Genomic DNA, 15,788 nt, shown 5'->3' on the forward strand with positions numbered 1-15,788 from the left:
ATTTAATTAAGAAAAACATCGTGCAAACAAACGTTCGATATTTTAGGCTAATTTAATATTTATTTAAATGAGCTCATATTCTTAGAAAATGTTGTAATAGAATAATTTTTGCTCTATGAATTTCAATACAAACACTTATCAGCTTTTCTGCGTTGCTCATTTATCAATATTCATAATGAAACCATCATATAATCATGTCATATAATAAAATTCATACTGTAAAGCGTTATTATTTAATTATTATGGGATGTCATTCAATGCTTTCAGAATCTATACTTTTTAAAAATAAATTGCATATTTAATGAACAAAAGTGAAATATTGTATTTATCAAACTTTGCTAAAGTTATTGTTTTGAACAAGTATTAACTTATTAAGCTAAAGTTTCTGTATTAATAATTTGTGATGAAATAATTTTGATTCTGTATTTTTTAAATGACAGCATTTATTGAACAAAAGTGAAATATTGTATTTATCAAACTTTGCTAAAGGGAACTTAAAGTTATTAAACATAAAGTTTTTGTATTAATAATTTGTGATAAAATAATTTTGATTCTGTATTTTTTAAATGACAGCATATTTATTAAACAAAAGTGAAATATTTTATTTATCAAAATAAACAGAAAGTAGTGCTAAAGTGCAACTTAAAAACATTGTTTTTGTATTAATAAGCTGTGATACAATAATTGTGATTTAACTTGCTCTACAAATTTCAATATTTGTTTGTGTAATTCGGAAATATCTAAAACAATTTGCTAAAGTTATTTTTTTAACGTTAATCAATATTTAAACGATTTCTAAACCACTTTTATGATTTATTATCACACAAAACCTGTTTCTAAATGTTTAATACAAACATTTGCCTCATGCACTCATACATTTTATTCATCATAATGCTTTTAATTGCTAAAATAATGTTGTTTATTTATGACGCAACATGAGCGGAATATGAGAGTCGCTCGTGCACGAGGTCAGTGACCTGCGGAATGAGATGCGCGCTCTGGAGGCGGAGAGACGGGGAGGAGTGCACGAGAGACTTCGGTGAGACTTCATCATCCGCGGCGTCTCCTGTGGAAATGCTCTCGGCCGGCGCACGGTAAGCCCGATGCTCCGGTACTCACGAGTGGAATAATCGGGGCGGACGATCACCTGTGGACATGTATCAAGGTGTAATGACCAGCAACCACGGGCACGCGTCCTACGAGCCCGGGTTCCTCCATAACGCCGCCTCCGCGGCCGCTTCACCGGTGTACGTGACACCCACCCGGGTCACCCCGATGATCCCGGGGCTGCCGTACCTCCAGCCGCCCCAGCAGAGCAGCGCCGTGTCCGGGCACTCGGGATGGGCGCAACCGGGCGCGGACACCTCCTACAGCTCCACCGGCGCGCACCATCATTCTCCGGTGTCCCGGTTCGCTTTCTCCACGAGCCCGCCGTTAACCTCCGGGGTCCAGACGGCGACCTACTCGAGCCCGCTGAACATCTCCACCGGCGGGCGAGAGCACTACGGGTCCCGCGGGCTGAGCGGCTCCTATCACAGCGGGTACCCGGCCTACGGAGGCTCGTGGGCGGCGTCGCACTTCGACAGCTCCGCGCTGCACAGCCTCCAGACCGGAGGACCCGCCGGTGCCGCGCGACACCCCAATATAGGTCAGAATTATTACTTCTTAAACAATAACACGCGAGGATTTTAACATTCAACAGACAATTTTTAGAAAATATAATTTTTAAACTATATTCCAGTGAAAAAATAACTTTATTTTTGAGCAATTTTTCAGCACCAAAGTCAGTCATGAGAATGAGTTTAATAAGTAGGCTATTTAGCTTCTTTACAATGCTTAAAATTGTTTGATATGATTAAAATGAAGGAATGTGCGAGAAATATGAATTAATTTTACGGAGCTTTTGGAAAAGCGTGCTGTCATTTGATCATGTTAGTGTTTATTCAACTGAAAATCATATAAATATATTGCATAAAATACATGAGTGTTTATTAAACTGAAAATCAAATAAATATTGCATAAAATACATGAGTGTTTATTAAACTGAAAACCATATAAATATGTGATGCATAAAATGGGAAGGATATTAAAATTATACGTGCATAAATATGTGTAGCTGTCACTTTAAGCAGCTGTCCGTATCTAATGTAATCAAATTAATATTATATATTAAACAAAACGTTTGACAAAATATGATATGAGAAGGTGTTTTATTGAATGCATTTATGGAGCAGGCCTGATCAAAATCAATGTGCATTTGTGAAAACATTTGATTTATTAGGGTTTGTTGTGTTTTTCAAAATGAAGATAAAGCCACGGGAGTATTAAAAATGAATAAGACCTTATACGTGTACAGTTACGTTTTATATATAGATACATTAATAATTATAATAAATGACAAATGTTCAATACGTTTTAATTCCCGCAGTGTCGCTTTGTGTTGATTTACTGTCTGTATTATTTAATAATTTTGCTTGTTTCTTAAGTCTTTACACGCCAAATTTAAATCAAACGTTAAATTCGACAAATATAACATTTAAATCATTGTTTTTGAGGCCATTACGACAAAAATATTATTTTCTAGGTTAGGCTGATGCGAAAGTGCGATTATGAGACACGATATACAGAGAAAACGTTTAATTTCGTGTTTCGGTTATTATAATACACACGTAAAAAAAACGTAATAGCCTACGTGAAATAATTCAATTTTTTTTAAATTATTGTTTGGGTTTATATTACATAAGAGTCAGAGTGAGAAAAAAATAAAATATTAATCAATATAATTTTAGCACTCTGTTTATGTTACTGCTGTATATTGCGTGTATTTGATATAATAACCATAACTCGAGTGTGTCATTTAAAATATTCTATTAGTAATATTTATTAACAACATAATCATGTTGTTAATAAATCTTACTAATAGAATATTTTACATTTTGCTTGTTAATTAATTATTGTAAAATAAGCGCTTTTATTCATAAATGAAGGGCGCGGGCTTGCCACAAAATATTTTTGTTGCAAAAAATATTTTTCCGGAATAATAGCCTATTTAAATATATAATATATTAATAAATATATAAAGAATGAAAAATAACTGTAAAAGAAAAAAAAAATAACACATGAATCAGGGTTAGAGATAATAATATTAACTAGATAAAAAAAAAGTTCGTCGAGACAAACTTTAAGTTGGTTTTAAAAGCTTGAAGTTTAAAGTTTAAAGATGTCTATCGATTTACCACAGTTTACCATGATTTACCACGAGTTACCACATTCTAGTATGATTCACAGTTTACTAGATAGATAGATAGATAGATAGATAGATAGATAGATAGATAGATAGATAGATAGATAGATAGATAGATAGATAGATAGATAGATAGATAGATAGATAGATAGATAGATAGATAGATAGATAGAATGGAAGAAATAGTTGATAGAATGGCAGTTGATGGAGTCTGATGAGCCTCTCCAACTGTCAAAATTTGAATTTTGTCAGTTGGAGTTTGGACAGTCTTGGCTCATCTGAACTTTCCGTCAATGAAAGTCAATGGGATTTTCCCGAGTTTTGAGAGTCATTTTTAGGAAAACCAGTTAGAAAAGATACAGCACACCGAGTCAGAACAGTGTGAAGATCTGAGCCGAGTTTGGGGATTGTAGAGTTAAAGCTCCAGGAGGAGATAGAGTCAGACATAATAATAATAATAATAATAATAATAATAATAATAATAATAATAATAATAATAATAATAATAATAATAATAATAATAATAATAATATGTTTAACATCAGTAAGTTTGGCTCTCTCAAGCCAACTTAATTAATTCAGCTCGAACGAATGATAATTCATTTCAATTGACAGAACAGTAAAAATGTGCTGTTATTACCTTCATATTTTGAATAGGTTATGTTGAAAATAATGTAGGCCTACTTAATTTAGCCCATATTAATAATTACTACTCATTAGCATGATGAAGATTTGATTAATTGATTTGATTGTATTATTATATTATGCTCATAATCACAGATAAATGATGTTTGCTTGAGAAATCAATTATAGAAGCAGATTTTCAAGAAACGTAAGATATGAATAGACCACGTGACCTTTGATCACGAGCACGCGCTATTAATATCCCAGAGATGGACTTTAATACGGAGGCCCTGTTTTGATTGTGTTCCCTTCATCATGATGATTCAAAATGAAGCTCGAGTTGATTTCTTCAATATGTGTTGTGTATTTGTGATGTTTTTGTGGTGTGAAGACATGGATCAGATGATTTATGATACTCAAGAGCGGGTTATGAGAGAGATCCATGATGTTCTGTCTCAATGGGATTTTATTGTTCTTAATTTTCAGCATGTTTTCATTTTTTATTATTTCAAAGTTTCAGTTGCTGCAAGTTTATTTATTTATTTTTGGTATTATTGCTTTAATTGCAGCAGGTTTATTATTTTTGCAGTGCTTTTTATGTTTTGCTATTATTTATTATTGCAATGTGTTTATGATTTTCTCAGCATATTTTAACTTTTTGTACAGTTTTTTTTACAGCATTTTTTTTTTAATGTTTGCAGCACGTTTATTTTTAATTATCGCAGTATTTATGTATAATTAGTTTCCGCGCATTGAACGCGTTCCGTTAATGACGTCACCGGCTCCGTAAAGAACCGCGTGTGAACTGAAGTTAAGGGCCGCGCGTGCAGATGTGTGCGAGTGCGTGACCTGCAGCCAATGAGCGCGCAGAGATCGCCACACACACACACACACACAGACACACATACACACACACACACACACACATACACACGCGCGCTGTGATTGAGAAGTGAATCTGACAGTTACTCAGAGCGGTTATGAGAGAGATGAAGGATGTTCTGTCTCTCATTTGTCCTCATTGATCCATCGCTCAGTGCTGTTGTGAAGGGCCCTCAGGGGCCGCCGAGACATCAGCTCAGTGTGAGGTGTGTGTGTGTGTGTGTGTGTGTGGGCATGTTTTTGTGAAATATCAGGACACAAATGTGTATAATGACATGGGTATTACAAAAAGAGGGTGAAATATGAGGACGTTCCCCATGTCCTCACTTTTCAAAATGCTGTGTATGTTTGAGTGTGTGTGCGTGTGTGTGATTGAGAGTGTGTGTGTGTGTGTGTGTGTGTGTGTGTGTGTGTGCGTGTGATTGAGAGTGTGTCTGTGTGTGTGTGAGGTCATAGTGCCTCCTGCTGATCAGATTGCAGAAGGAAAGCTTGACTTTTGTTATAGTTTAGAAATTAATAGTTCTGTGATGTGAAACATTTTTTTTATTGTATTATATATTTGTTTTTTCTTTTGCACTTTTTATAACCACATTGATTATTTTTAGCTTGTATTATTTCCATTATTGCAGTGTTTTCTGTGTTTGCAGCGCATTTATGTTTTTTTTATTGCCATTTATATATTTATTTTTCACTCTTTTATTGTTTACTTTGATGTTTTATCACTGCAGTGTTGATTCAGTTGAAAATGCTTTGGCAACTTATTTTTCAGTGCCAAGACATTAATAAAACCAAACCAAACTGAGTGTCAGATCAGAAGCTGACTGTGTGTGTGTGTGTGTGTGTGTGTGTGTGTGTGTGTGTGTGTGTGTGTGTGTGTGTGTGTGTGTGTGTGTGTGTGTGTGTGTGTGTGTGTGTGTGTGTGTGTGTGTGTGTGTGTGTGTGTGTGTGTGTGTGTGTGTGTGTGTGTGTGTGTGTGTGTGTGTGTGTGTGTGTGTGTGTGTGTGTGTGTGTGTGTGTGTGTGTGTGTCCTCAGAGCTGTTCGATGACTTCGCGGAGGGCCGTGAGTGTGTGAACTGCGGCGCGATGTCCACTCCTCTGTGGCGGCGGGACGGGACGGGGCATTACCTGTGTAACGCCTGCGGACTCTACCACAAGATGAACGGGATAAACCGGCCGCTCATCAAACCACAGAGACGACTGGTGCGTTCACACACACACACACACACACACACACACACACACACACACACACACACACACACACACACACACACACACACACACACACTGAGAACTACACCTACTGGAGGGGAACGTCATCAGAGACAGGATATATAATAGGCCTATATAAAACGGACATTTGGATATTTGACTTAAAGGGATAGTTCCCCCGAAAACGAAAATGTGATGTTTTTCTGCTCACCCCTAAGGCATCCAAGATGTAGGTGTCTTTGTTTCTTCAGTAGAACACAAATTAAGATTTTTAACTCCAACCGTTGCTGTGTGTCACTCATATAATGCTTGTCAATGGAGACGAATTCTATTAGAGTAAAAAAAAACATAGTCAGACAACTTCAAATTAAACCCCGCGGCTCGTGACGACACATTAATGTCTTAAAGGGTTAGTTCACCCAAAAATGAAAATTCTGTCATTAATTCCTCACCCTCATGTGGTTGGACACCCGTCAGACCTCCGTTCATCTTCAGACACAAATGAAGATATTTTAGTGTAAAGCTGATGCTGAGAAAGGCTTCAGATAGGCCTCCATTGGCATTCAGTACATTTACACTCACAAGACCCATAAAAGGCACTTAAAACGTCGTTACAAAGTCTATCTCACCACAGTGACTCTACAATAATCTTACGATGCGACGACAATAGTTTTTGTGCGCAAAAAAAAATCAAAATAACGCCTTTATCCAGCTTGTTCTTGTCTTCCGTGTGTGTCTCCACGACGCATGCGCGAGAATATGAGCAGATCCGGCGTTCGGACACATGACCCAGAAGAGATTTGTTTACGAGCAGAGGAAGACGCGCGTGTCTCAGCTGTTGGATTCTACATTGATCGTGCTTTAGGTCCCGGCGTAGTTCTCAAAATGGGGTTAAACTTAAAGTGTGTATTTCATGGATTCCCGAACGCCGGATCTGCTCATATTCTCGCGCATGCGTCGTGGAGACACACACGGAAGTCGAGAACAAGCTGGATAAAGGTGTTATTTTGATTTTTTTTGCGCACAAAAACTATTGTCGTCGCATTGTAAGATTATTGTAGAGCCACTGTGGTGAGATAGACTTTGTAACGGCGTTTTTAGTGCCTTTCATGGATCTTGGAAGTGTCAATGTACTGAATGCCAATGGAGGCCTATCTGAAGCCTTTCTCAGCATCAGCTTTACACTAAAATATCTTCATTTGTGTCTGAAGATGAACGGAGGTCTTACGGGTGTCCAACCACATGAGGGTGAGGAATTAATGACAGAATTTTCATTTTTGGGTGAACTAACCCTTTAAGACACGAAACGATCGGTTTCTGAGAGAAACCCAACGGTATTTATGCAAATATATCACCTCATATCAGACGAATGCTTCAGCTCTGCAGACTGCCATCACTTCCTGTAGGTGAGGTCAAAATTCTGGCCGGGTCATAGATATATACATAGATACCTCATTAGTGCCTGCGTGGATCATGGCGTGGACCGCTCGAATGAGGAATCTACGTATATATATCTATGACCCGGCCGCTATTTTGACCTCACCTACAGGAAGTGATGGCAGTCTGCAGAGCTGAAGCGTTCGTCTGAAATGAGGTGATATATTTGCATGAATACCGTTGGGTTTCTCTCAGAAACCGATCGTTTCGTGTCTTAAGACATTAATGTGTCGTCACGAGCCGTAGGGTTTCATTTGAAGTTGTCTGTCCATGTTTTTTTTTACTCTAATAGAATTCGTCTCCATTGACAAGCATTATATGAGTGACACACAGCAACGGTTGGAGTTAAAAATCTTCATTTGTGTTCTACTGAAGAAACGAAGACACCTACATCTTGGATGCCTTAGGGGTAAGCAGAAAAACATCACATTTTCGTTTTTGGGTGAACTATTCCTTTAACAGTGACACAATGTTTACTGCACACTGAGTGTCAGGATCCCAAAACTGACCCATTCTTCTGCTGATGCTTCACGTCTTATTGCCTGTATCCACTAGCCTGACATCGTCATACGGCTCCGTTGGGCTGTGATTATGGGGCGTGTTTCAAACCAGGAAAGACCTCAATTGGATAGACCTACAACCAATCAGAGCAACGGAGCGACGCATAACGTTAGTTGTCAAATGTCAACAGAACTCAACTGCACAGTGTTGCCAAGTCTGCGGGTTGAAGCGACCCCAATTATGGGATATACAGACCCAGGAATGCGAATTTTAGCTGCCAGCCCTGCCAAAATAACACATATTTTACCCCCAAATGCCTTTTTTCCCGGAGAACCCCCGCTGGAAAGCTATTGGGCTTGTTTTTGGCTAGTTTTGAGGAACGTTAGCAATTGGGCGGGTTTTGTTGTAAAAACTTGGCAACCCTGTACCTGCCAGCACGCTGGAATAAGTAGCCTAACGTTAGAAGAAAAAGATGAGTGTAAACGATCTTTGCCGGTGTTGTAAAAAAAATAATTTAAGGATACACAGAGTCCTGACCAACACGATCATCATTTCTGAGAGAAATAGTAAAGGTGAATGCATATACGAACAAGTTCTCCGTTTAGGATTAGAACAAACTCAACCCAAGTGCCTTTGATGACGTGGATGATTACGTTACTGTTGATCATCTGTCCATCATCGTCTAAAGCCCGCCCTGATGATTTCATTGGTCCGAACAGTTTCTGTTCAGGCATAATTACTTCTCTACGGAGAAAGTCCAGACCGAACTGCCCGACTAAAAATGTTGTGGGCGGGGCTAAGGTCGGCTGGCACCCAGGCTATGTATCCACTTTTATCTCCTTAAACGCTTGGGTCGACAGCTTATAAAAACATATTTCTGTGTTGTTTAGCTTGTTTGCTGTACACTTGTCACATATCAGCTTTTAGACATTGTTTTGTTTTTTGTTATAAGTCAGAAATGACAAGGAGGCGCTTCACGCAATACAAAGTCAATGGAGAGCGATGGATTGTTTTCCCATAGATATACATAATAAAGGCTAGATGTCTCGTCCGCGCTGCTGGCCAATGGAGGTCGAGTCCGCACCTGGCGGCCATCTTGTCACAGTCAGCTCGCTCACTCGTAACATTGTGTTTTAATGGTGCGTGTACTTTATAAATAACCATAACTTGCTCAATTTTCTACCGATTTTCACACTGTTTGGTTTGTTATAAACGTCAGAGATGTAGTTATGACACTGCATACTTCATAATTTGTTCGGGCATCCATAATTATAGCCACGTTAATAACGTTTGTAAGAAACCAAACCATTTGTAAATCCGTCAAGATTTCAGCGAGATAAGAGTATTTGTGTTCAGATCAGGAGCCTTACATCAGGGACCACAGAGCTTGCCTGTGACAAGATGGCCGCCGGTGATGACGTTACAGACTCCGCCGTTAAACATCTAGCCTTTATTATGGATATCTATGGTTTTCCCCAACCGGTGTGGGCGTGGCCTAAATAAGCTCTGTCTCTTCGTGGATGTGAACTGTCCCACCTACCTAAGCATTGTTGAGCCCATGTCCAGCCTTTCATGGAGACGGTTTTCCCTGGTGGCTGTGGCTCTTTCAGCAGATAATGCGCCACCACAAAGCACAAACGCTTCAGGAATGGTTTGAGGCGTTGACTCAGCCTCCAAATTCCCCAGAACTCAATCCAATCGAGCATCTGTGGGATGAGCTGAACATACAAGTCCGATCCATAGAGGCCCCGCCTCGCAACTTACAGGACTTAAAGGATCTGCTGCTAACATCTTTGTGCCAGATACCACAGCACACCTTCAGGGGAGTCCATGCCTCGACGGGTGAATGATTGCAGGATTTCATTATTGGGGTGTGGTTGTAGATTTGGTTCAGTTTTTGAGAGCCTATACAGGTTGATTGAACTTAAAAAATTAATGGAAACTCGTTGCCCTAAAAAAGTTAATTTTGTCTTGTTGAAAAACAAAACATTTCCAGTTTAATGTGCTTAAGATTTCAACAGCATTTAATTAAAAACTTTTAGTTAATTGAACTAACAGTTTTTAATTCAGTGGTATTGAAATTTTAGGTCACCATGATGGAGATGAGTGTTCGTTTTAGTTGGGCTCTTGGCCCTTGACTCTTTAACTTGAGTTTTTCGCTGGCTGCTTTAACTGTGTGTTTATAAAGCACATTTGTTATGGCAAAGAAAAGCAAATTGTAAAAATAAAAGAGAATTAGTCACAATTTTGAGCACTATATGATTTTAAAATCTTGAATATTATTCAATTACCATAACAGTGCTGGATCTCATGCTGTAGAATAACATAAATAACATCACGTAAATACAAAATTGATAACACATAACCTCTATAACCAGAACATTTGAGTCTGAAGGAGATTAGTGATTCAGCCACTACATGATGATGTCATCTTCATCCTCAATAAGCCAAAGTCACCATATCACGTTTTCTCTTTGGCTTATCTTGGCATAACTAAAGTGTTTGTTTTTTTTTAAACACAGTTAAAGCAACCAAAGAAAAAAAAAAAAACGAATGTTAAAGAGCCAAGGGTCAAGAGTCCAACTAAAACAAACACTGATCTCCATCATGGTGAAACAGAAATAAAGTCCATTTGATTAGTAATGTGTGAAGCTGGTAATGCTGTTGGTGGAGTTGTTTAATCCTCCTCTGCTGAGATCTTCAGAGATTTAATGTCTTATTTTATCTTCAGTTGATTTATTTAGTTATTTCAAAATGAAAACCTTAAAATAAATTGTTTAAATAAAGTATCGTAAAATATTTTTTTGAGTGTAAACACAGCCTAAACTTACATTTTATTTTACTGGCTAACTTTTACACATCTAATTTATTAGGGATTAATAATGTATTAGCTGTTTGAGACCAAAATGTAAAGTTACAAGGCCTATACTCACCAGCAAACGTTGATAAAAATGCGCGCAGCTGCATCAATGCCTGAGCCAATCAGCATCTTCCTTGTATTGCGTTGCATTGACAACAGACTAAAATAGGCTTTGTTAAGTACATTTAATTTAAACAATTAAATAGAATGAAAAAAATCATGCAACTCGTACAACAAACGAAAAACATGGAGTAATTGAACAAATCTGTTGGAGTTTATGTTTATTGTACCTAAATCATTTGAATTAAAACTATTTCAGGGATAATGTGCTTTTATCTCAGTTTTAAATCCCGATGTTGGTCATGATTGCGCTTTCTGTCTGCAAATAGAAACATTTATGCACTGTTCTAGACTTGAGACCCTGTTGACTGTTTTACAGAATGTATTTTTGTGTTTTGGTGAGACTTTTTCTATTAAGGCTTTTATCAGTGGGTTTAAATATGCTCAGAGAAAACGGTTTAAATGTCAACTTTTTATTAGGTCAAGCTAAAATGGCTGTCTATGGTACTAGGAAAAAATAAATTGAACGGAACATGAGTGACAATTTATTTAGTTTTATATATAGTTTTTTTCAATTCGGTCAAATCCAGAATCTGTATTGATTTTCGTTATTTCAAAGCTATGGATGATCTTCTTTCTTTTGACTTGATTTGGTGTTACGGTGGGGCTTTGTGTGAGGTTATTGAAAATAACTTGGTCTTTGCGCCCATCTTGGAATATATATATATATATATATATATATATATATATATATATATATATATATATATATATATATATATATATATATATATATATATATATATATATATATATATATATATATATATATATATATATATATATATCTTTTTATTTGTAATTTTTTTTCTTGAAGTATGTTTTTGACTTCATTGTCTAAACAATGTGTTAATATTTGTAATAAAGTTTTTTGAAAATAAAATCTCTCGCTCTCTCTGTCTCTCTCTCTCTCTCTGTCTCTCTCTCTCTCTGTCTCTCTCTCTCTCTGTCTCTCTCTCTCTCTGTCTCTCTCTCTCTCTCTGTCTCTCTCTCTCTGTCTCTCTCTCTCTCTGTCTCTCTCTCTCTCTGTCTCTCTCTCTCTCTCTCTCTCTCTCTCTCTCTCTCTCTCTCTCTCTCTCTCTCTCTGTCTCTCTCTCTCTCTGTCTCTCTCTCTCTCTGTCTCTCTCTCTCTCTGTCTCTCTCTCTCTCTCTGTCTCTCTCTCTCTGTCTCTCTCTCTCTGTCTCTCTCTCTCTGTCTCTCTCTCTCTGTCTCTCTCTCTCTCTCTCTCTCTCTCTCTCTCTCAGTCTGCGTCCAGGCGTGTTGGTTTGTCCTGCACTAATTGTCAAACGACCACAACGACTCTCTGGAGGCGTAACGCTGAGGGCGAGCCGGTCTGCAATGCATGTGGACTCTACATGAAACTCCACGGGGTAAGATGAGCCGCTAACACACACACACACACACACACACTCGGTGTGAAGTGACCAGCAGATGGACAAACCTCTGCTCTTGTGTTCAGGTTCCTCGTCCCCTCGCCATGAAGAAAGAAGGCATTCAGACCCGCAAGCGCAAACCCAAAAACATGGACAAGTCCAAACCTGGTGAGCGCTCACACTGACCAACAGCATCTGAGAGCTTTAACTGCATGTCCTGATTAGGGTTGGGTACCGAAATCCGGTTCCAATATGGCACCGGTACTTATATAACCGGTATGTACCGGACCGAATCAGAACGCAGATTTCGGTTCCTCATTTCGGTGCCAAAATTCAAATGTGCTTTCGCGTGCTTTGGCTGCACCGAGCCAGAGACAGACACTCAGCGCTGGTCACATCACAACTCATGACAACTATTCAGTGTTTTCAACCACATCTCATGACAACTATTCAGTGTTTTCAACCACATCTCATGACAACTATTCAGTGTTTTCAACCATATCTCATGACAACTATTCAGTGTTTTCAACCACATCTCATGACAACTATTCAGTGTTTTCAACCACATCTCATGACAACTATTCAGTGTTTTCAACCACATCTCATGACAACTATTCAGTGTTTTCAACCACATCTCATGACAACTATTCAGTGTTTTCAACCACATCATGTTTATTCCAGGTTTCAGACATTTAAATGCTCATATAGGCTACTAGCAACAAAACACACACTGATGTCTATGAAAGCAGCAATGACAATCCTTTCAGACGGTTATAATTTGACTAACGTTACGTGTTTTATTCACATCAGATACATGCACATTATATAGTAACTATATCGTTTACTCTATTCTTCTTCTAGTTCACTGGTCACTTACTTTCATGTATTTCGTGAGACGAGAATGAACTCAAGTGTTGTAAATCCGACAGATCCGATTCTGAGGCGCAAACTAACATGGCGCCGCCCATTGCGCTTTATAGATCAACTAACACACATTGACTCACACATTTGAACATCAGATAGTTCGTGACACAGTTAAGAAGTTTGTGAATATTTTGAATAAAAAGAAAAAGCTAAATAAACCTGATACAGCTGAGCTGTCAGCGCTATTGCAGCTGCTGTGTGTCGTGTGAGAAACATGACGCGTCGCCATGGAAACATTAAGGCGATGCGTTCAAAAATATTTAGCCAGAGAATATGATCATATTTCAAAATAAAGCTGAAGCTCGAAGCTGGTTTGTAGCAGAGCAAGAATACAGACGACTGCTGTTATTACTGTAACTGTTATTTAGAGTTATATTAGGCCTGTAGTTGGGTTAGGTGGCTTAGGTTTTACTGTGAATTTGTAAATAAGTCAATTATAATTTGTAAATAAGTAAATTGTGTTTTGTATTTATTTATATTCATACATTTAAGTATACATTAAACTTTTAATAAATGGTTCAATTTAAATAAAAATAAATAAATAAAAAGCCATTTAATGTCGTCCACCTCGTTTTGTGGCCTTTTTTTTTTTTTTAAGTATCGGTTCAGGCACCGGTACCGTTTTAAAAGTATCGGTTTGGCACTGGAATCGAAAAAAACCCAAACGATACCCAACCCTAGTCCTGATGACCTTTGACCTGTGTGTGACTGACAGGAGGCTCTGAGGGTCAGAGGTCGTCCGGCGCGGTGAACTCCAGTCCCACAGAGGAACCTCGAGCCATAAAGACGGAGCCGGAGACGCCGTCGCTCTTCATGCACTCGCCGGTCAGACACACTCAGCTCTTCTGTTATTATTATTACACATATTGCGTTTATTAACAGAGAACATGAATGTTTGGATTTATAAATATTCATTTAAATATTCATTTATAATATGAGCTCATATTAGAGTACATTAAATTGTAATGTGTGTGTGTGTGTATATATATATATATATTAGGGCTGTCAAAAGATTAATCGCGATTATTCGCATCCAAAATAAAAGTTTGTGTTTACATAATATATGTGTGTGTACTCTGTTAATTATTATTTATATATAAATACACACACACACAAGCATGTATATATTTAAGAAATATTTGCATGTATATACATTTATATAATATATATAAATGTTTTATATATAAAATGATATTTTTTTTCTTAAATATATACATGCTTGTGTGTGTATTTATATATAAATAATAATTAACAGAGTACACACACATATATTATGAAAAACACAAACTTTTATTTTGGATGCGAATAATCGCGATTAATCTTTTGACAGCCCTAATATATATGATTATTTTTAATATTAAATATAATATTTTATATATCCATATATTCAGGTAGTGTTTTCTCTTTTATAATTATTATCTAGTTTATGAGTTTCTATTGGTTATTTAAATAAAAAATATATAAATTAATAAAATACAGAATATTTACAGTATGTATATATTTATTAAATTTTAAATATTAATTTTAATTACATGCAGATTATGAGCTCATATTAGAGTCCATTAAATTGTAATGTCTGTATATATATTAATTTCATTATTTTAATTTTTTTTATTAAATATAACATTTTATATATCCATATATTCAGGCAGTGTTTTCTGTCTTTATAATTATAATACAGTTAATGAGTTCCTATTAATTATATATAAGTATAATATTAAGTATAATAAATATTTTATATATCCATATATTCAGGCAGTGTTTTCTCTTTTATAATTGTTATCAGGTTTATGAGTTCATATTAACTATTTAAATTAACTCATTATTAAAATACAGTATGTATATGTTATACATTTTAATTACATGCAGATTATGAGATCATATTAGAGTAAATTAACTGATAAAATGTGATTATATATATTATGAGTATTAATTTTAATATTAAATACAATAAACATTTTATATAAATCCATATCTAGGCAGTGTTTTCTCTTCATTATAATTATTATACAGTTAATGAGTTCATATTAATTATATATAAGTATAATATTAAATATAATACATATTTTATATATCCATATATTCAGGCACTGATTTCTCTTTTATAATTATTATCATGTTTATGAGTTCCTATTAATTATTTGAATTAATTAATTATTAAAATACAGTATATTTACAGTATATATATTTATATAATATTACATTTTAAATATAAATTTTAATTACATGCAAATCATATTAGAGTACATTAAATTATAAAATATGATTATATATATTATGAATATTAATTTTTAATATAAAGTTATAGTATAATATAAAGTAATATAAAAATTAATATAAAGTTTTCTTTTCTTTATAATTATTATCATGTTTATGAGTTCCTATTAGTTATATATGTATAATATTAAATATAATAAAATAATAAATTTATGTATCCATATATTCAGGCAGTGTTTGCCCTTATGATTATTATCATGTTTATGAGTTCCTATTAATTGTTCATATGAAATAATTAATTAATTATTAAAATACAGAATATTTACAGTATATATATATATTTAGTTTTCTACATTGCGTTTTTAGATATAAAAAAATATAATAACAAAAATA

The 15,788-nt window shown here is 35.9% G+C and overlaps 1 protein-coding gene across 1 annotated transcript in view; it reads left to right on the forward strand.

Annotated features, from left to right (window-relative positions):
- Nucleotides 1-995: 995 nt before the first annotated feature.
- Nucleotides 996-15,788, forward strand: part of gata4 (GATA binding protein 4) — a 20,709-nt gene continuing 5,916 nt past the window's right edge. The window contains exons 1-5 of the mRNA XM_079831116.1: nt 996-1,648; nt 5,784-5,950; nt 12,126-12,251; nt 12,341-12,422; nt 13,894-14,003. Coding sequence (XP_079687242.1) covers nt 1,156-1,648; nt 5,784-5,950; nt 12,126-12,251; nt 12,341-12,422; nt 13,894-14,003 — 978 coding nt within the window. The 5' untranslated portion in view covers nt 996-1,155. The remainder of the gene's footprint in view (nt 1,649-5,783; nt 5,951-12,125; nt 12,252-12,340; nt 12,423-13,893; nt 14,004-15,788) is intronic.

Source organism: Gobio gobio (assembly GCF_949357685.1).
Source record: "Gobio gobio genome assembly, chromosome: 12".
Lineage (NCBI taxonomy): Eukaryota > Metazoa > Chordata > Actinopteri > Cypriniformes > Gobionidae > Gobio > Gobio gobio.